The sequence below is a fragment of the Prunus avium genome, chromosome 1, assembly GCF_965620075.1.
Source record: "Prunus avium chromosome 1, drPruAviu1.hap1.1, whole genome shotgun sequence".
In the NCBI taxonomy this organism is placed as follows: Eukaryota; Viridiplantae; Streptophyta; class Magnoliopsida; order Rosales; family Rosaceae; genus Prunus; species Prunus avium.
Window position 1 is genome coordinate 7,633,688 of NC_142284.1, and position 21,919 is coordinate 7,655,606.

The 21,919-nt window shown below is 37.4% G+C and overlaps 2 protein-coding genes across 2 annotated transcripts; one reads left to right on the top strand and one right to left on the bottom strand.

The window, feature by feature from the left end:
* Positions 1-447: 447 nt before the first annotated feature.
* Positions 448-1,746, bottom strand: LOC148297210 (uncharacterized). The gene is made up of 2 exons (XM_088254615.1): positions 1,387-1,746; positions 448-1,246 (listed from the first exon to the last, which is right to left on the bottom strand). The coding sequence occupies exons 1-2, from the start codon at positions 1,744-1,746 to the stop codon at positions 725-727; spliced, it is 882 nt and encodes a 293-aa protein (XP_088110741.1). The 3' UTR covers positions 448-724.
* Positions 1,747-6,470: 4,724 nt separating this feature from the next.
* Positions 6,471-21,017, top strand: LOC110765372 (glutamate receptor 2.1-like). The gene is made up of 5 exons (XM_021968485.2): positions 6,471-6,876; positions 7,582-8,921; positions 18,745-19,060; positions 19,633-20,042; positions 20,298-21,017. Exons 1-5 carry the CDS (start codon positions 6,582-6,584, stop codon positions 20,796-20,798), a joined length of 2,862 nt encoding a protein of 953 aa, XP_021824177.2. The 5' UTR covers positions 6,471-6,581; the 3' UTR covers positions 20,799-21,017.
* Positions 21,018-21,919: the final 902 nt, after the last annotated feature.

Genomic DNA, 21,919 nt, shown 5'->3' on the forward strand with positions numbered 1-21,919 from the left:
TATAGAGCCCAAGTGCAAGAAGGCATCCCCAATGGAAGAATTTTCAGGCTCTATATCTTAAAACTGACCGGAGATCATCCTAAATCTATGGACTTGTAGGGGTCGTTTGGTACGGCGGACTGTCTTGGACTGGACTAAATCCTAGGACTGTCTCGGATTAGCTCGGATTGGACTAAGCTGGATTAAGTCCAGACCTACGTTTGGTGCTGCGTCGGACTAAGAAGCTGGATTGTAAAAATAGTGAAGACCTATGTTTGGTGTTGTGTCGGACTAAAAAATAATTATTTTATATTTAAAAATAATAATTTTTAAATAATTAAATGTAAGTTTTTTGGTTATTAGAATTACCAAATTGACATATATATATATATATTTCTTTTCCTCCAAACCAAATTCAAATGTACATTTTCCTCCAAACCAAATTCACATGTACATTTCATATGCGCAAAAGTTAGAAATTCTTCATATATGCCAAAGTCATCTACATGACATAGAAATTAGAGGTTCAGTTCACTATACACAATTCTACCATTAATACATACAAATAAACATCCACAATTTCAAAATGAAACTAATAAGCCCCACAACCATGAACCATCTAGCTTTAATGCTAGCAAAATGTTATACAATTTGTGGTGTTTCCAAAATGAAGCCAATCTTGTGAATGCATCATTTGTGGTGTTTCAAAAAAGATAGATGCATCAAACTTAGTTAGGCCATGTCCTCAAGTATTGTCACTAAGCAACTGCTCAACAAACACTTTCTTGATATCGTCATCCAAAGACATGAATATAGATATATTTTGTGGCTTCTCCAAAATGAGTTTTAGTGCTGCAATTTGATCTAAAGGAGAAAATCCCATTTTCTTGAGTTCTTTGGCAATATCAGATCGATCTTCATTACCTTTTATTATAGCCTCAGTCACCATTTGCATCCTTTTCCCAGATGCTTCAAATAATTTCTCCAATACAGTCACAATCTTCTCTTCATCACTTGAGCTTGCAGCTCTTTTCCTCTTATTTTGACTGTTCATGGATTGGCTTCCTTCTCTGTTTAAAGACATAGGAGATGCATCTTCCTGGACACAATTATCACTAGCATTAACTTCATTATTGCTTTGCTCTTCCATCATGTCAGCAGGGGCTTCAGCTCTTTGTCCGTTAGCACGATCATTTCCAAAGATATTAGAAAGTCTATCAAACAAAGGAAATGGTTTGCTCCTCCATTCAGCTGCTTCCTTGTGGTGCTATGATAAAACAAGGCACCACTTAGCTTATTTTCAATATGTAAAAAAAAAAGTAACAAAAGCAAGTTTAAAATCTACACTCATCAAACCCACTTGACATCTTTATGTAAGAAAAATAGCAAAAATAAGTAATCATGTACCTGCACATAAGTTTCCCATGCATCATTACTGTCAACCTCAACACACTTTTTTATATCATTCCAAGCAAATCCACTTGTGTTTATCATGTCATAGACTATACTATATTGCTTTTTCCACTTCTTCAATTTTGATTCAATATGAGGGCATGCCTTTAGCCCCGAATCAGGACATTTAATATTCAAAGCCTTCTCCATTTGGACCACAGTACCAGATTTGAAACTACCAGTCTCACAGCGGTGGCCTGCAGCCACAAAATCATCTAGCACGTTCAAAAATGCATCTTCTTCAAACTTGGACCATGTCCGCCTAGTTCCTTTCTTTCCTTGTTCAAAGTTTTGACTGTTACCTTCACTTTCCATCCCTAAGAATAATCAACACAAATAAAATAATACCACAATCAATAATTGGAATATGCAAAGAAAACATAACTTTGTTTCAAAGCATGACTCTTCTCTAGTACATCACATAACCTTAAAAACAAAATGAAAAATAAAATCTGCAAATAAATTGATAAATTGACTACAATACCATAATCAATACATTGTTAAGGCTGAATTATCATGCCTCAAATACAAATTACAATCACATAAAAAAGAAATCACCTTAAGAACTCAAACATAAATAACAAGAGTTGGCTAGTTATTCGCATTTCCTTGCCACTCATTATACATTTCGAAGGCCAAGTCATTCCTCCAAGTAGTCCATTCATCCGATGCTCCAATGGTGCCAACCATATCACCTTCTATCACATTTTCCATCTCTTCAATTTCAATTATTTCATGCTCTAGTGGATCTCTAGACATCTCCCTCCTAATGAGATTATGTAAAAGACAACAAGCCGTAATTATTCGACATTGTGTCTTTATTGAATAAAAAGATGGACTCCTTAGTATGCTCCATCTAGCTTTTAGCAACCCAAAACAACGTTCTATTACGTTTCTTGCTTTAGCATGCTTCATATTAAAATATTCTTGATGATTTACAGGTGTATTTCCTTCTCTCCATTCCGATAGATGATATCTTGTTCCTCTATATGGTGCAAGAAATCCCTCACCATTTGTGTACCCACCATCTACAAGGTAATAATAACCTAATAACCAAAAATAAAAATAAAAGAAGTCAATTCCTATTATTGTTTGGTATAATTATATAAACTTACAATTATTTATAAAGTGGACACTAGCTAATAGCCTTACCGGTAGGAACTCTTAATCCATTAGGCCTAGTTATGGCATCTCGAAGGACTCTAGAGTCGGATGCGGATCCCTCCCAACCCGGCAACACAAATATAAATTGCATGTCACGTGAGCAAACGGCCAACACATTTGTTGCAATTTCTCCCTTTCTAGTCCGATATCTCGGTTTTTCAGTTTCAGCTACTCGCACTTTAATGTATGTTCCATCTAGTGCTCCCAAGCAATTCTATTTAAAAAAAAAAAAAAAAAAAGATAGGAGAGCTTTCATTAAGTTTATATGCTGCACAGATCATAGAAAAGAAAGCCAAAGGATAATAAACATACCTTAAACCATTTCCATCTATGATCTGTGCAGTTATCACCTACAGGTTCCGGTACTCTCAATAGGCTACCTTGTAATCTTAAAATGCCTTGTAACACGGAATTGAAGTACCTACTAATAGTCTCTCCTGATCGAACAAATCTATTTCTAATAGTACGATTCTTAACATGATGAGCAAGCATATGCAAGAACATACATACTTGCTCCTCCACAGTCACCAAACCGTCATTCTTTAACCTTCCATCCGTGCGAAGCAAATCACATAATAAACCAAACGTCTTTAAATCCATTCTTAGTTCACTCACACATGCTCTGTCATTGCCTAATATACTGTTCAAATAACGTAATCGATTCTCATGTCTAACAAACGAACGGTTATTGAGGGAACGTCTTTCTCGATTTCTTCTCATATTTTTTAGCATCATAAGAACAAGAATCGTGCAAGCACACATGGTCTCTAAATGCCACATCTCCAACAATAATATCAACAACATTCGTCTTTGATCCATATCTATTAATAAAAAAATAAAAAAAAGAATTATTGCACTTAACAAATCCTACTGAAAGTGAAATAACCCCAAATTGAAAACAAAAAGTTTCATATGCAAATAGAAACATAACAATTAATGCAAAGCCATAATTCATACCATTTGCAAAGTATGGAAAATTCACCCCAAATGGACCAAAAATTATCAACCAATGTGTGCCTAATACCACAACAAATATGAAGAAAAGAGTTGTAGGATTATTTCACTTTTGGCCAAAAGATGCTGCTGCTGCTAATTAACACCATGTTATTTATTGCATTTTCTTATTTGAGAGACCAAAACCAAGTGATATTCATGCAGGACGCAAATTGCTCTATCAAATGACAAATACAATCAATCACGGGCAATTGCAAACTCCAAAACTATAAATCTTTCTCCAAACAAAAAGAAAAAACAGAGCATGACTTTGCTTTGACATGGCCAAAGAAAAAAGAAAAAAGAAAATTGAATCACCAAATCACCAACGAAGAAAAAAGAAAATTGGCAAACTCCAAAACTACAAATCTTCCTCTGTGTAATATTTTAGCACTAAATCACCAACCAAAATAAAATAAAATTCGCAGACCTAGGTAGTGCCAAAGTTAAGACAAAGGCCTGCAAATAATGACAATGGGGAAATAGGGAAAAAGATTATAAAAAAAAAAAAAAGGAAAAAAAAAGGTACAGACATTCTTATGTTAGTTAATCTAATTGAATACAGTTTGAACGAGAGTAAGTTGAGGCTGCACTTCAAAACTTACACCTCAACTTAGAGTTGGGCATCCAAACTATTTCTTACCATCTCCAGATCTCAGAGTTTCACATGTATAGACCAATTAAATACATTAGATGGTAATGAAATCCATAAAAACTGAAACCACAAGGATGCATCATCCCACATGAACCAGTAAGTTCAATAAACTCAGGATTCATGTCAAAAGTCTACTCTACTTCTGAATTTCTAGGTTTTCTTAAATACCCAATTGCAAATTAATTGCCAATTAACATCAAGTATATATATGTCACTACAATAGATATGGATTCTACGAAAATTAGAGAAGAGAAGAAGAAAATAACAGAGAAAAGGAATGAAGGATTCTCAGAGCACACAATCAAAATTTTTGAGGACAATTGCAAAAATCAAAGAGATGGAAGAAGGGATGAGAGAGGTATCCAAAGGGAAAGACTAGAAAAACTTGCCTGGGTCAAGATTCGAAGAAGATGAGTCAATGTTGAACGAAGGAGAGGTGGAGTCGCAGAGGCGGAGTTGCAGACCACAGAGAGAGGCGTGTTCAATATAGCGAAGGCTTATTTTGCGAACCCATTTTTGGCTTCGCTGTATAGCGAGAGCGAGTGAGGCGTTTTTGGTACTGTTGGGCTCTACAATCCCACTTAAATTAGTCCCCTTTCTAACCAAACATGGGCTTCAGGTACAATATAGCACAGTCCTATCTAGTGAGCCCTACCAAACATGCCCGTATAGAGCCTTAGAGCCCCAGCGGGCCCCACATTTTCAAAAACTGAACCTGCAAAAGCATGAAAAACCAGCGGGCCCTACATACTGAAAAGCATTAAAAATTTCTTTTTCTGTTGCAACAGTCCTTTTTTTCCACTCATGTTTACTGTTTCATTTTTCTTCTTTTTTTTTCCTCTTTGCTTTCATTTTTTTTTCCTTTCATGGACATACTTCAATTGTTCTATGTTTCTAGATTTAAATATGCTTCCTTTTTTAAAGTACAAAATTGAAACATTAGGACTTTATATTTTATTGTGTTTACTTTCAAATTTTGTCTTTTTAATCTTTTCCAAATTTTGATTTTTTTTTTGGGTAGAAATGCTCATAAAAAAAAATATATATAACATAAACATATATTAAAATAAAATAAATTACCAACAACAAAAATTAATGTGTAGAATAAATTACATAAAAAAAAATAATACTTATAGAGCCCTGGATATAGAGCCCCCCATTGTGAGAAAGATACCTTTAGAGCTCGTAATATTCCATCGGAGCTTTAAATGGGGCTCTATCCACCATATTTAGAGCCTCAACCATTGGGAATGACCTTAGTCTAGTTGCATTGGTTTTTTCGTAAAAAATAAAATAAAATATAGCAGCATTAGTTTAGAATTTAAGGGGGCTTCTCCAATGCGAACTCTAAGATGCGAACTCGTTGCGAACTTTTGTTTTTAACCGTTGGATGGCTTGTGTGGCTTTATTTTCTTTATTTTCGCTCTTCTTCCAACGGTTAAAAACAAAAGTTCGCAACGAGTTCGCATCTTAGAGTTCGCATTGGAGAAGGCCCCTAGAATTTAAAGCTTCATTAATAAAATTATTAACCGGGCCCCACTACAGTAGTGGTGATTAGACCTGGTAACCATTTTCCTGAATGAGTCAAAAAAATAAAAATAAAAGAACCTCCAAATTCCTTGGCAGGGCCAAAATTTCTTAATGAAGAAGAGATCTCCATCTGTGTCGTCTTCCAATCAAATTCAAACACATATATCTTTCGTCGCCGTCGAAGACATGTATCTTTGCATATTAGTCATCTTGTGTGCCGTGTGGAATGTACATACGCAAGATGTTGAAAATTCACACACAACGAAACGTGAGAAATATTAAACCAAGGCATATGCATATTTGCAAAAAAAAATTACATACAACTTTGAGAATGCCAAACCAGAAAATTATACTCCAATAATGTACTGATAAAGTCTCTAATGAAAGTTGCAATTGATTAAAGCAACCGTATGAAGTTTTTAATCAAGATTAGAAGAGTCTACATCAAACTAAACAAGTAGGGACGCTTGTAAATTAACTCTGAGGGATCTTCTGTCCAAATTAGTTGATGACGACTTCAGGATTTCAGGATTTCACAATTTCAAAATCCACATGTACATCTACACGAAGAAGCATTTATTGGGTTTGTACTCTGGTGGCAGATTTTTGTTAAAAGGGGGTAGCATGGATTAAGTAAAGACTTTTCAAACATTTTCTATGCCACACATCTACTTGGAAGAAGCTCTGCAACTTCTGTTGCTTCTTGGAATGTTCCCTTCTTAATATTGTTGAAATTATACACATATAAACAACACAAAGAAGCCATACAAACAGTAATAAACGAACTACGAATAGCATCTAGCATTCTATGGCGAACAAGAATATGAGGTACCACCTCATTTTCTTCATCATCATTTTCTTAGATCTGATCAGCCTCTATGGAAAATCCTTAACTATTGAGGAAAAGCGAACAACAATAGCATCAAAGCAAATGGTACGTATCGGTGTAATTCTTGACTTGGATTCTCCGATTGGGAAGATGGCTCGAAGCTACATGTCCATGGCACTCTCTGACTTCTATGCTAGAAACGCCACTTATCGAACAAAGTTGACTCTTTCTGTGAAGAACTCTAGCAAGGATGCTGTTGCTGCAGCATCAGCAGGTACATTAATTAATCTTATTTTGATAAATTTTCAGCTAATTACTGCACTTCTTCCTTCATGCCGGCTTTTCTTAGATGAAACTAGCTAGACAGATCACTCTAGCTCAAATATTGTACTCAGATATTAAATGATTTTATACCACGGTGTGATTGTTAAATATTGTATCCATCATGCCATGATCATCTGCAAATTGAACCTTGATGATATAATTAATATCCATCATCTCTTGATTGATGTCATTTCTTCTATAAAAAACCAAAAGAAGAAAGAAACTCATCTCTTGATTGATTGACAATCTTAACAATTCCTTTTTTTGGCATCATATCATCTCCTAGATTGATTGAATATTGTTCTTAATTAGCTTCTTTTTTTCCAAACAAAAGGCGACATAATTTTATTAGATCAATATGAATAAGAAGTACAAGGGACACAGACTGTAAAGGGAGTCATCCCAATAACAATATGGCAGACAAAACTGAAACAATATGGAGATAATCACTCTCAAAAATAACTTTACAATTCCTTGAAACAATTATGTATCATATTTTTATAATTCGCAACAAAATTTTTATTTATCTATTCAACAACTTTTTACCATGATATTTGAACTCTAGATCTTCTCCACGACCAAAGGGTCATTCACAATTCCCAACGAATTTGGTCTGCAAATTGCTATTAATTTTTTGTATATATGATTTTTGCAGCTTTAGAATTGATGAACAACGAAGAAGTGCAAGCTATTATAGGGCCCCAAACCTCAAACCAAGCCAAGTTTGTGATAAATCTTGGGGAGAAAGCTCAAATTCCCATTATTTCATTTTCAGCTACAAGTCCTTCTCTAACTCAAACCCAAAGTCGTTTATTCATTAGGACAGGCCTAGATGACAGTTCTCAGGTAAAAGCCATCACATCCATTGTTAAGGCATACGGGTGGCGCGAAGTTGTCCTAATCTACGAAGACACCGAATACGGCAATGGTTTGATTCCCTACATAACAGATACTTTTGAACAGATCGATACAAGGGTCCCTTACAGAAGTGTCATGTCTCCGTCATCGAGTCCCTACCAAATTTTGAAAGAGCTTACCAAGTTAATGGGAATGGAGACAAGGGTATTCTTGGTCCACATGACTGCTTCACTTGGATCAAAAGTCTTTGTTCATGCAAAAGAAGCTGGCATGATGAGTAAAGGGTATGCATGGATCACAACTGCTGAGTTATCGACATTATTGCATCCAGAGATGGAGGAGGCAAAGGTCACTGGTTCAATGGAAGGTGTGCTGGGTGTGAGGCCCTATGTACCAACCTCAAAAGATCTTGAAGATTTCAAGCTGAGGTGGAAAAGGAGGAAATTGCCCAATATTGGCAAGACAATGCAAAGCAGTTCTGAGATTAACCTGTTTGGTTTATGGGCTTATGATACAATCTGGGCTTTAGCTAAGGCTGTAGAATTGGTTGGACTGGAGGTGAATTATTCTAGTGATGTTTTAACGCACAAGACTAATAGCAAAAACACAGATGAAATGTTTGGCATAACTGTCTCTAAAGCAGGTCCAAGGCTTCTCCAAGCTTTGCTGCGTACCAGTTTTCAAGGCCTAAGTGGGAAATTCCAATTGATTAATGGACACTTGCAACCTGCGCCCTATGAAATAATCAATGTGGTTCGTAAAAACGAGACAGTTATTCGATGTTGTTGGGCTCCAAACGAAGAAGCATTTCATGATTTAGTTCAAATTTCTAATGCACCTAAGCCTATCTGGCCTGGAAACACAAGTACTCCACCAAAGGGTTGGGTTATACCTGTTACTGGAAAAAAGTTGAGGATTGGGATACCCGTCTCGTCTAGTTTCAAAGATTTTGTGAACATAGACTGGTCTCGTCATACCAATGAGCCTAAGATCTCAGGGTTCTCAATCGATGTCTTTCGGGAGGTCTTAAAACGGATGCCATTTGCAGTTTTGTATGAATTTATTCCGTACATGAATAGTTCAACAAAAGAAGCTGCTGGGACTTATGATGAGCTTCTTTACCAGATTAAGCTGAAGGTACGTTGTTGTCTAATCTTTTAACTCCTTTTCTTTTTTAGTTTTCAATATACAAATCTTTTTAAACACAAAAATGCTACAATATGAATATGGTTTGAATGCTTTAAGTAAATTGTACTCTTCTCCATAAGGAGGTAAATATAGGAGTTTACATGAGAATATCTCCTAATTAATTATACAAGGATATGTCAAGTATAGAAAATAAGAAAGTAAAGTAAATCCCAATAAATCTCCTTGATTAATTAGGAAGGCTCACGTCAACACTCATCCTCAAGTTAGTGCATATACATCACCAATGCCCAACTTGGTAAGTGAGTAATAAAACACACTCTTCCAGAGACAGCTTTTGTTATATCCGCCAGTTGATCTTCTGATTTTACGAATGGTGGACAGATGATCTTATTCTCAATTTTTTCTTCGATGAAATGTCTATCCACCTCAACATGTTTGGTTCAATCATGTTGAACTGGATTATGAGCAATATCGATAGCTGACTTGTTGTCACAATGTAACTTCATTGGCTTTTCTAGTTTGAAACCCAATTCTATCAAAAGTCTTCTGATCCACAATAATTCACAAACTCCTTGAGCCATTCCTCGATACTCTGCTTCTGCACTAAACCAAGAAACCACATTTTGTTTTTTACTCTGCCAAGTGACTAGGTTACCTCCCACAAATATAAAGTAACCCAAAGTGGAGCGTCTATCTATAATGGAACTAGCCCAATCAGCATCTATATATTCAACAACTTCAAGATCTCCATTTTTTTAGAACATTAATCCCTTTCCAGGGGCTGACTTTAAGTATCTTAAGATCCGATCAACCACATTCCTATGAGAAACACTGGGCGAATGCATAAATTGACTAACCACACTCACAACATATACAATATCTAGTCTTATGTGTGCCAACTATACCAACCTTCCAACAAGGCGTTGATATTGTTCCTTATTGGTTGGTACTTGGTCCATGTCTTCACACAACTTGTGATTTATTTCAATGGGCGTGTCAGCAGGCTTACATCCAAGCATTCCTGTTTCATTGAGTAAATCCATTACATACTTCCTTTGAGACAGAAATATACCAATTTTTGACCTTACTACTTCGATTCCAAGAAAGTAGTTTCGATCACCTAAATCTTTCATCTCAAATTCCTGAGACAAATACTTTTGCAGCTTTAGTTGCTCTCCAATGTCGTTTCCAGTTACAACTATGTCATCCACATAACCAATCAATGCACCAATTTTTCCTCCATCATGCTTCAAGAACTGAGTGTGATTTAGTGAATCTGCCAAATCATGCCCTGTGAGATTGCGTTAACCCATATAATGACTTTCTGAGCTTGCAAACTTGATTTTTCTTGTCACGAACTAAATTATATCCTGGTGAGAAGTCTATATATACTTCTTCTTCCAAGTCTCCATGTAAGAATGCATTTTTAACATTGAACTGATGTAATGGCTAATCGAGATTTGCTGCTAGAGACAGTAGGATTATGATAGTGTTAATCTTGGCTACTGGGGCAAAGGTCTCCTAATATTCCACCCCACATCTCTGTGTGTACCCCTTTGCCACCAATCTAGCTTTATATCTTTCAACGGATCCATCTGCTTTGAGTTTCACAGTGTAAATCCACCTGCATTCTACTATCTTCTTTCCGTGAGGTAAGGACACGAGCTCCCATGTGACATTCTTTGGGAGAGCTCGCATTTCTTCATTCATGGCTTCTTTCCATTTTGGGTCTTCTAGTACTTTAGTCACACTGTTGGGGACAGATATGTCAACCAACTGCTTCACAAAGTGCACACATGACTCTAATAATCTGTTGAGAGATATATAGTTATTGATGAGGTATTTCCCTTTGGCTTTAAGATCTGTTTTGTACTGTACTCGAGGTTTTCCATGGTTCTTCCTTTCTGGAAGATGATATGTAGGCTTTGTGCCTTCTGAAATCAAATCATCATGGTATATTTCATTAGTGTTATCAGTTTCAGGGGAATGTGTTACATGAATGACTTCCTCAGCAAATGATTGGTGTGGTACTGAAGCTGAAGGCATCTCTGGAGCGAGCAAAATCTCATAAAACAGTTCAATTTCCTCCTCCTGATTTTGGCAGCGTGGAGACGACCAGTCGGTTTGAAGCAGATTCTCCGTTTGTAAAGGACTAAGGGGGAGCCACCAGTCGCTTTGAAGCAAAGATGTGTCTTGAGGAAAAAATTCGAGAATTTGTAGATTGGTTGATTCGCAATTCTCTTCCTGTGCTGCTGAAAAATATATGTCTTGTTCCCGGAACACGACATCCATGGAGGTATATACCTTCTGACTTGGAAGGTTATAACATAACTAGTCTTTTTTATGAGGAGCTTAGCCAATGAAAACACACTTTTCTACTCTAGGATCCCATTTGCTTCGTTGGTGATCATGTAAGTATACGAATACAACACAGCCAAAAATCCGTGGTTAAGGTTTAGGGTGGGAGGTATTTGGAGATGGTGGTGAAGTGTTTGAAGAGGAGTTTGGAAATTCAAGATACTTGAGGGAATCCTATTTATAAGGTAAGTTGTAGAGAGGACGGCCTCATCCCGAAAAGATCGAGGCATGTTGGCACCAAATAAAGATGCACGAACAATTTCCAATAAATGTTGATTCTTTCGCTCAACAATCCCATTTTGTTGGAGAGTATATGGACACGAGCTTTGATGTATGATTCCATGATCCTGTATGAAGAACTTGGATTCGGGCTTGAAACTTTGTTTCCAACATTTTATGGAACTGTTGAAACTTTAAGTCATGTGTGTGCAATCATCTATAAACGTGACAAACCATCGAGCTCCTACTGGAGTGGCAATTTTAACAGGTCCCCAAACATCAGAATGAACAAGAGAAAATGGAAGCAAACTCTTATTTGAACTTAATGGAAACGGGACACCATGGCTCTTAGCCAATTTACACGTATCACACTAGAAGCTAGAAACATCAAAACTGGAAAATAATGATGGAAACAACTTCTTCAGATAACCGAACGAGGCATGCCCAAGACATTTATGCCATAGCCAAACTTTATCTCTGTCCCTCACAGAACGAGTCCCACTTGTTGTGAAAGCTTGACCAACCTTGGTCTCACTATCCGGTGCCCAATCCAAGTAGTATAGTTTGTCCCGCCTAGACTTCTTCTCCGTGAGGATGTCCTGAAAATTACAATGATTCAACCAAAATGTTACAGTACACCCCAAAGTAGTAGTAAGTCGTGAAACAAACAACAAGTTGACAGGACCCTACCCAAATTCCACTTTGGAATCCGTGTCGAACCCTGTGCGTGTCCAACACCTGGCAGGTGTCGGGCGCAAATGACTAAAATGCCGTTTTTGCCCTAATCTCAAAAACTGCTTTAGGATTCGACTTCTACTAGAAAAATGGCAGAGTGTCCTCTTAAAAAGGCTCAAAACCCAAAAATCTACCTGCACAGCAAACTGAATTATTCCTACGCATTCAGCAAATTCCACTTTACAAAACTAAACATAACAAACAAATCATAAACTTGCGGCTGCACCTAGGTTAGCCTAGGTTGCCTACATACCCTTACTGAGGGATAAAGCCACGCGTAATTCTTTCTACCAAAAATCACAATTCAGATAAGTTAATATTGGTCATGGTAAAACCAACAATTAAATTCTAGAATCAGTCTTTACTTTGTTTTCAACCAGCTATATAATTGAATGTCATTCCATGATTATGTTCCTAGCTGTTCAATTAGTTTATCATTGTACATCCAAACAATTACATAACCAAACCTTTTACCAAAAATCCATACATGCAATCATTCGCATATTGCATATATCCTATAATCACCCACAATATATGGGAAAACCATCAAATCCGAAGGCAACAGGGGAAGGGAAAACTAGCTAACCACCTATGTATCCTAGTCAACCATGTGTAGATAATGTAAGCAGGGTGGTGAAGAATATCCTGTTAACTATACCACAATGTGGTACTGCACTATTCTCTGCATAGATGTATCTCAAACATAATCCATCAATTCCAATGATACACTGTCAATTTCCCTCATAGGACTCAGGAAGATATATTCAACCTGAGAACGCAAATAATCCATCAATTCCCCTCGCATCACAAATGTGGCCACATGTGTGATACATCCTTGCAAAACTCAAGGGATATGAGGTCGACCCAAGATGCAATCCTCGCAGAACTCAGGGAACACATGATCGGCCTGAGACTGCAAATCCTCTGTCAATTCCCCTCGCACAACTCAAGGAGATATACTAAACTTGAGAATGCAAATAATTTGTCAATTCCCCTCGCATAACTCAGGGAGATATACTCAACCTGAGAATGCAAATCCTCGCACCACACGGTTCGAGCATCCCCGATACTCGTGGGGCAATGTCATACGCACGTAGACAAATCTGAAGGCAACTAAGATGTCCGAAGACAATTCGAAGGCAACCATATGTCCGAAGACATTCTGAAGGCAATAAAATAGTTAATAAAACTCTTGTAGCAAAATACCAATTTAAAATCAAACAACCAAGCCACTAACACCTCCTAACCAAAGAAGGCTCGATTAGGCCAACGAGGCCCACCATCAAGGTCAATTACGCTTGTGGGGCCCACGAACTCTTATTTCTGATCTGAAAGTTTGATCTCGATCGAACGGTTGGATGTAAGCCAAAAAGTCCCGAAAGTTTGATCTCGATCGAACAATCGGATGTAAGCCAATCGCACGATTGGACGGCGATCGTTTCACCTAAACTTAGAATCTTTGACTCAAAGTATCCGGGACCCCGATTCCCGATCAACAAGTCCTACACGATCTTAGAGTTATAGAGAACAACATATTTGAATTTGAGACCGATCGAACGATCTGAACCTACCGAATCCAGATATCGCATAATAGGTGCAATATCCATTCGACTATCAAACGATAACCAATTCCAAATCTGAGCATACCGTCGTGCTCAGGACGACAAGGGGAACAATTTAGAACGAAATGGACCACCACACAGTGGCCCATGAGCCGCCACCCCCCCGCAAGCAGCGCGTAGGTGTCTTGAGAAATTTCCAGCAACGGAAATTTCTCAAAACACCCCACAATACCCATACCAAAGGAATCAGCACACCTATGGAAGCATTTGTTTGTTCTTGGACCACGGCAAAAAACTGACCGAAACTAATCGGAACGAAGCCAAAACCTTCAGTCAAAACCAGGTTTAAGAATCGATCTGTAAAACCTTAAAATCGATCCAAACTAAGTACATAAATAGGTAGAGCATGATGAGAGGATGAAGTTTAATACCTTACTCAACGAATTTGGTCGCCGGAATCGCTCGAAATCACACGAACACCACTGGAGACAAAATCGAATTTTGGCTTGGTTTCAATCCAAAATCGAGGCTAATCTTGGAGTTTTGAGGTCGATCAAGGTATGGGTTAGGACGAGGGGAGGAAGGCAAAGAGATTGACACCAACGACGCTGGCAACCATGGTCGGACAACGTCGTTCCGTCGACTGGAATGCGCGACGTCGCACGGAGAGGGAGAGAGACAGAGTAGGGGAAAGAGAGAGAAGTTTTTATTTATTTATTTATAATTTCAACTTTGCAAAAATTACGGTTGTGCCACTGCACTTTCGTAGATCATAACTCCTCTGTTTCAACTCCGATTTGGGCCCACCATGTGTCTACGAACTCATATCGTCGAGCTCTACGTAACAGTGCCACTCAATTCCCCAAAAATCCTTCCCAAACAAAAAGTGACCGATGTGCCCCTACCTCCAAGGGCAAAATTGTAAATTAACAAATGGAAATAAATTGAATAAAACAATAAATTAGGTCGAGGTGTTACAACAAGTTGTGGTCCAATGAGGGAACAAGCAATACAGAATCCAAGTGTATGGAGTTAGAGAGAGATAGAGAGCCCTCCCCAACCACAGAGGAGAGGATACCATTAGCATTAGATGACAGGACCCGACCCAAATTCCACTTTCGAATCTGCACCGAACCCTGTGCGCGTCCGACACCTGGCAGGTGCTGGGCACACTTAACCAAAATGCCCTTCTAACTAAGACTCAACAATTCTTTTAAGGTTTGACTTCTGCCTAAAAATCAGTAAAGTCTCCCCTGTAAAACGGACATTTCCCAAAAACTTTACACCTGTAAATATACAATTCATATTGAAAACCAAATCTCAATCATTCAGCATGCATTCTGCCATCGGAATCTGGTCTCAACTCTTAGAGCAACATGAATACGTTATCAAGTTTTAATATAACTTAATTGAACAAATTTTCAGCACTTGATCTTGTGGCTGCACCTAGTAACTCTAGGTTGCCTACGTACCCTTACTAAGGGATCAAGCCATACGCAGTTCTTTCTACATAAATTGTAAGTAAACAAAGGTAACTTAATCAAATAAAATCGAGAAACCTTCATAAATAAATCAGATCAATCCACTGAAACTCAATCAAGGGCTATTGAGGTTAGAACAATCTTCTACTCATCCCACATGTGCATAAATATATATATATATAATTAATTAACTTATTACTTATAAGTAGGAAAACGAGAAAATTGTTAAAATAGCATTGACCACGTGAAACCTTAATATCAATATCAACAATTTAAATAAAATATGTTTCCCTCTTTCACATGTAAAAACAAATTCATCACTTAAGAAAATAATTGTGAATTATATGTTTCCCTCAAAACTCAAATACTCTCCACCTAGGCGTACCCCCATTCATGATCCGTTAATTCCACTAATATTCCGTCAATTCCAAGTGTCATTTAAGCGACACATCCTCACAAGCCTCGTAAACACAAAGTCAACCCGAGCCGCATTCCTTGCAGAACTCAAGGGACACATAGTCAGCCCGAGAACGCACATCCTTGCAGAACTCGGGGGACATGTAGTTAGCCCGAGAACGCATATCTTCGCACCACATAGTTCAAGCATCCCCGAAACTCATGGGGCATTGTCATAAATGACAAAACTTTTTCAAAAGAAACTAGGGGGTACTCCTGTGGTGGGTTTGAAAACCATATTCCGAAACTTATCATAAACTTTCCCTTATTCCACAAATCCATTTTCCAAATCTTTTATCAACTTTCCAAAAATCAGTTCTCAACTACATTTAAATAATCCAATATCACTCAGTCATATACTTTAATAATCATAATAATAGTAATAAATAATGTAAAATATTAACCCTTAGTGATCCCATATCCTTATTAACCCAATTTAAATCAAATTTTAATCAAAACTCACTTATGCAAGAAATTCCATACTAAAATAGCGAAGTACACTTAAAAACAAACGTCCACTCAATCACTAATATATATAGCCGAGACCCACGGCTCACCTTCACAACCCACCAATCAAGTTTTCCATACTCATCTATTCCATAACTTCAATTATCAAAATAATATCCAAGAATTCCATAAGATACTATAAAACAATCTCATAATTCCAACATAATAAAAAAAACTCAAATAATAGTCAAGACTTATTTATGAGGTCGTTCTAGTACTTCTCGAAGGTTGGAACTACCTCGGAAGACTCACGGTAAACCGAGGGGTCAAACTGCCCAAATTGATCAACCAGGCCCACGACCTCCGATTTCCTATCCGAGAGTTCCTACGGGTTCAACAAGGTTTACTATACATGTCCTTCATGTTTGGTCCGAAACGAACGGTCGGATCGCTCACGGTCGCACGATTGGACGGTTATTGTTTAACGCAACTTTAAGTCATTGAATCGAAGCATCCGGGACTCCGATTCACAATCCGTGAATTCCTACACGATCCTAGAGATACCTAGATCAACATATTTGAAAATGAAGTCGATCTAAGGGTCCGAATATATTGAACCCGGATAACACCTAATATGCGATATCCGATCAACAGTCAAATGATAACCAAATTCAAATCCAAGCATACCGTCATGCTTAGGACAACATGAGGATCATTTTAGGACTCAAAGACCTGCCACAAAGTGGCCCACAAGCCGCCACACGTGACAGCAGCGCATGGGTGCCCAAAGCGATTCCGGCGATCAAAAAATCTCCAAACCGCCAGTCAAGACCTATGTCTACATGATCAAGACATTGAGTGGAGCAACTTTTGTTCTTGGGTCATGGCCAAAAAGTGGCCGGAGATGGCCTGAATCACGAGCCGAAACTGAATTAAACTTGAAGCAATAATTTGAGTTTCAAAACGCAGAAATTGATCCTAAACAACCCAACCATCAGCTAGAACACATTGAGAGGATGAAAAGGCATACCTAGATCGACAAAAATGGTGGTCGGAATAGCCTGAACGAACTTCGGAAAGTTATGGGTAAAACCGACGACTTTTTCGTATTTTTCGGCGAAATATGGCAGCGATGGCGGCGGCTGAGGGGTGGGGTAGGAAGAGGACGACGTGCTGGTTCTTTTGGTACCAATGTTGTCGCTTGGGGTGGTCGGAGGAGGAGATGGCGGCCCAAAAACTGTTCGAATGAACAGTAACAGATGGGAGGGGGGGCTGCTACATGCAAAGGGAGAGGGGGAGAGAGAAGGAAAATCTGATTTTTAATAAACTCTTTTCAAAATATTTACGATTATGCCACTGGGCTTCCGTAGATCATAACTTCTTCGTTAAAACTCCGATTTGAGTCCACTACATGTCTACGAACTCATCTCGACGTGCTCTACGCAACGGTACTACTAAAATCCACAAATGTTTTCCCCAAAGAAAGTCAAATTTTAAACCCATTAAAATATTCTCGAGGTAAAATCATCTTTTTCTTGAATAATTTAATAATTAAATATTAATTTCGGATCGGGTTATTACATTAGACACCACTGACGGAGTGGTTAGTTTGCAGCTAACTAATAAGTTGGCCATGATCAAATGTCATGTGATTTGTAGTACCCGAGTCAATAATCCATGTGGGCTTTAGAAAGGACATATGAAAAGCAGAACCATTGGTGGTGGTGATGGAAGTACGAGCTCGGGTAGCTGGTTTAGCAAGAGTGACCTCATGCTTCTATGAGTCTGCAAGGAGGGAATGAATAGTAGAGGGTTCTGACATTGCAGCGGAAGTAAGATTTGATATGAGTGTGTGTTTGTGGTTAAGGAGTTGATTTGAGAATTTGAGGAATTTGATGTATGAATTTGATTTGAGAGGTACGTGGTTAAGGAGTTTGATAAGAGGATTTGATTTGAGAGGTAAGATTTGGATTTGAGGAATTTGATTTAGGGTTTGGGTTTGGGTTTGAATTTGAGGGTAAGATTTGAGGGTTTAGAGACAACCTAGGATCAATTGCTCTGATACCATGCTAAAATATGAATATGGTTTGAATACTTTAGGTTAATTGTATTCTTCTCCATAAGAAGGTATATATAGGAGTTTACATGAGTGTTTTACAAAGGAATAGATACAATAATCAATTAAGAGAATATGTCAACTATATAAAATAAGAAAGTAAAATAAATCCCCTAATTAATCAAGGAAATAAATCTCCTTGATTAATTAGGAAGGCTCAAGTCAACAACAAAAAAACAAAAACAAAAAAAAAAACCAAAACTTGGTTGTATTACACCAAAGCGAAAGCCGCAGTACCTACCTCAAGTTTTGTTTATTCTTGAAACTTTTTATACAACACTTGCTTTTTGAAAAAGAGATCAACTTTTAGTTTTGATAAAACTCTTTGATTGTTTTCAGTTTTCACTTAATTAACTTGCTTTTTTTTCCTTTAAAATATTATTAGATGATACTTATGATCTCACTTTCTACACACATGTTTTTGGATGAAAGTGCAGAAATTTGATGCTGTAGTGGGAGATACAACAATTGTTGGAAATAGGACGTCCTACGTTGATTTTACGTTACCTTATTTTGAATCTAGCGTTTGGATGGTGGTGAAAGTTAAAGATAACGAAAGAAAGAATATTTGGATTTTCCTAAAGCCTCTGAGTTGGGATCTTTGGTTGACATCTGCCGGCGCCTTCATCTTTACAGGCATTGTAGTATGGATTCTTGAACATCGCATAAACACAGAATTTGGAGATGGTTCACGAAAGCAACAACTTGCCACAACTCTTTGGTTCTCTTTTTCCACTCTTGTATTTGCGCATAGTAAGACTTAATTACCTGCGCATTGTACATGCATCTGGTAGAGTAGTGTTAGATATACCACAAACACTTATCAAATTACTGTTCACATTTCTTATTGCAGTAATTTTCCATTAGCAAGATGTTGGAGTTCTCTAAACCTCACATTATGTAAAGCTAACTATATTGAATCTTTGTTTAATTTGATTCACATTGTAATACTTCTGTGAGAAAAGTGAGATTAAGTTTTACTAATATTTTTAGGGATTTTACTATAATTAGGGGGTTTCATGATTTCTCTCTTTCTCGTTATTTTTTCTTTTTTTTGTTACGTTGTAGGGAATCCAACCATGCACGTATCCTAGTCCTAACCCATTACCCCACCCTCCCTCCACTTGAGCTAACTCGGGCTTAGACTTTCTCTATTTAAAGCATTGTAAATTATGTAATCTATGCTATATGTATCTTTCTATAATATACTCCTTTCTCTTTCAATAAATGAGAATATGGGTTTTGCAGTTTCTTCCTCAGTTAGATTTTTCTTTTATTGATTTCTAACAATTTGCATAACTTGCATGATATATCTGTGTATCTAGAGGAGAAGGTGGTGAGCAACTGGACCAGATTTGTGCTGATCATATGGATTTTTGTGGTACTCATCTTGACACAGAGTTACACTGCTAGCTTGGCCTCATTGTTGACTGTAGATAAGTTGCAGCCAGCAGTTGATGATGTGAATGCGCTCAGACAAACTGGTGCTTATGTTGGATACGAAAAGAATTCCTTTGTAAAAGATCTTTTAATAAGCCAGTTAAATTTTGAGAAGAAAAAGCTGAAGGCGTATTCTTCCCCAGAGGAATTTCATCACGCACTGTCCAATGGAAGCAAAAATGGAGGGGTTGATGCTATCTTTGATGAAAGTCCCTACGTAAAGCTCTTCCTCTCCAAGTACTGCTCAAGATACATTGTGGTTGGACCAACCTACAGGACTGATGGATTTGGCTTTGTGAGTCTCTCTTCATGAAGGACTTTTGTAGGCCACAATGAATAGCATGCTAATATATTGAGTGGTTAAATGGTTTCAGATTTGAATGATTTTTTGTAGAGATGATCTTTGAGAAAATACCTAATTAGATGTTTATATTTATGGCTTATAAATAATTAGATACATATGCATATATATACGCGTGTGTCGTGCACATGCGAGTGTGTGTGTTGTTTAAACATGAAGAAATTAATTTTGTTTCCTTTTCTATTTCAGGCCTTCCCTCTAGGGTCCCCTCTTGTTGCTTACATTTCAAGGGCAATCTTGAATGTGACTCAAAATTATAGGATAATGGATGCAATGCAACATAAGTATTTTCCATATGAAACCAAATGTCAGGACCCAAGCTCCACATTCTCTTTCGACAATCGCAGTCTAAATGTGTACAGCTTCGGAGGCCTCTTCATCATCACTGGAGTGATTTCAATTTCTTCATGCTTGATATATATGGTTCATTTCCTCTACAACCACTGGCCTGCTTTGAGTTCCCTCCATCCAGAAGCCTCTGCCTTGTCAAAGATAGCAAAACATATCACTTTCAACCGAAAAGATAGCTCTGTGCTTGCTATAGAGCAAACCAATCAAGCAACTCATGTAAATTCTGTTTCTGTAACAGAGGCTAGAGGAGACGATGCTTCACCTTATGATAGGAACAACTTGCTGAGCCATGCAGTGTCTTTTGATCAAGGAATATCAGACAATGTTTGCCATAGATGAAGAAGATGATGAAATACCTTTGCATTCTATGGATTCTGGGCGGTTCATCTATGGATGTGCCTAATTTCTGGTACTTGTACTTATGTGTCCTCTTTACCTCTTCAAATTGTAGTCTGCTGAACATATTTGGTAACGTATCTTTGTCTTCTGTTGGAAATAAATCTTAAACTCATATTGTAATCTGGTGTAAGAGTAAGTATTGCTACTTAATCCATGTTTAAAAAAAGTATACTAGACCATTCATGTTTTGGATTTTTTTTTCTTTTTTCTTTAATTATTATATGTTGGTAGATATGATTTATTTAATTACTAGTTTCCCCCTCAAATCTAGACCCATATTAATCATAATTATTTGGTATTAGATCAAAAACTCTTTTTTCTTTTCTGTGCAGGGAGCGGTGAAATTTTTTAAATAAACTAGTGTGCAAGGGACCTGGACAATGTATCAAACCACAATGTATATCAACCCAAATTTCCGTCATATATATCAAACCACAATGTGTGCAAAGGACTCACTAGTGTAGTGGTTTGGAGCAAATGCTACCCCCAGGAAAGGTCCTGAGCTCGAGTCCTAGCATCCGTGTAGTGTGTATAAGTTTAGCAATATGCTATCGCCCCCTCAATAGGAAAGATTTATTTCTAGTAGGGTTCTCCGGAAAAAAAAAAAAAAAACACAATGTGTGCATCGGCTATAGAAAATTAACAATGGCAAGCACTCTGATGAACAAGATAAATCGAAGGCACAATTAAGTTATCCTCTTTTCAGACTCGTCAAAAATTTAAGAATTGGATTGATGAATAGTGATTAGCCAAATTCTATATAATGTGATCAACAAAAGCAATCATTAATATTTCATATAAAGACAACTATTATACTCTGCCCGTGGGGCCAATGTGTCAAGTTCCATTTTAGCTCCTTCCACTTGCATATTAGCATATTACTGGGTTTTTCTTGTTTGGAGCTTAATTTATCATTCAATCTGGATAACAAAAAAGAATTGTTGCCAACTACGTTTTTCAATTCTTTTTTTTTTTTAAAGTTAGAAAATAATCTATTACAGGTAATGTTGACAACAATGTTTACTCAATCATTTAGTACGTAGTGCTAATTAATCACATGT

Excerpts from the sequence above, each read along its gene's own strand:
- LOC148297210 (XM_088254615.1), bottom strand. The coding sequence starts at position 1,746 with ATGGAAAGTGAAGGTAACAGTCAAAACTTTGAACAAGGAAAGAAAGGA. Across the intron at positions 1,247-1,386 it reads CATGGGAAACTTATGTGCAG|CACCACAAGGAAGCAGCTGA; the intron begins GTACATGATTAC and ends GTTTTATCATAG.
- LOC110765372 (XM_021968485.2), top strand. The coding sequence starts at position 6,582 with ATGGCGAACAAGAATATGAGGTACCACCTCATTTTCTTCATCATCATT. Across the intron at positions 19,061-19,632 it reads CACTCTTGTATTTGCGCATA|AGGAGAAGGTGGTGAGCAAC; the intron begins GTAAGACTTAAT and ends CTGTGTATCTAG. Across the intron at positions 20,043-20,297 it reads GGACTGATGGATTTGGCTTT|GCCTTCCCTCTAGGGTCCCC; the intron begins GTGAGTCTCTCT and ends TTTCTATTTCAG.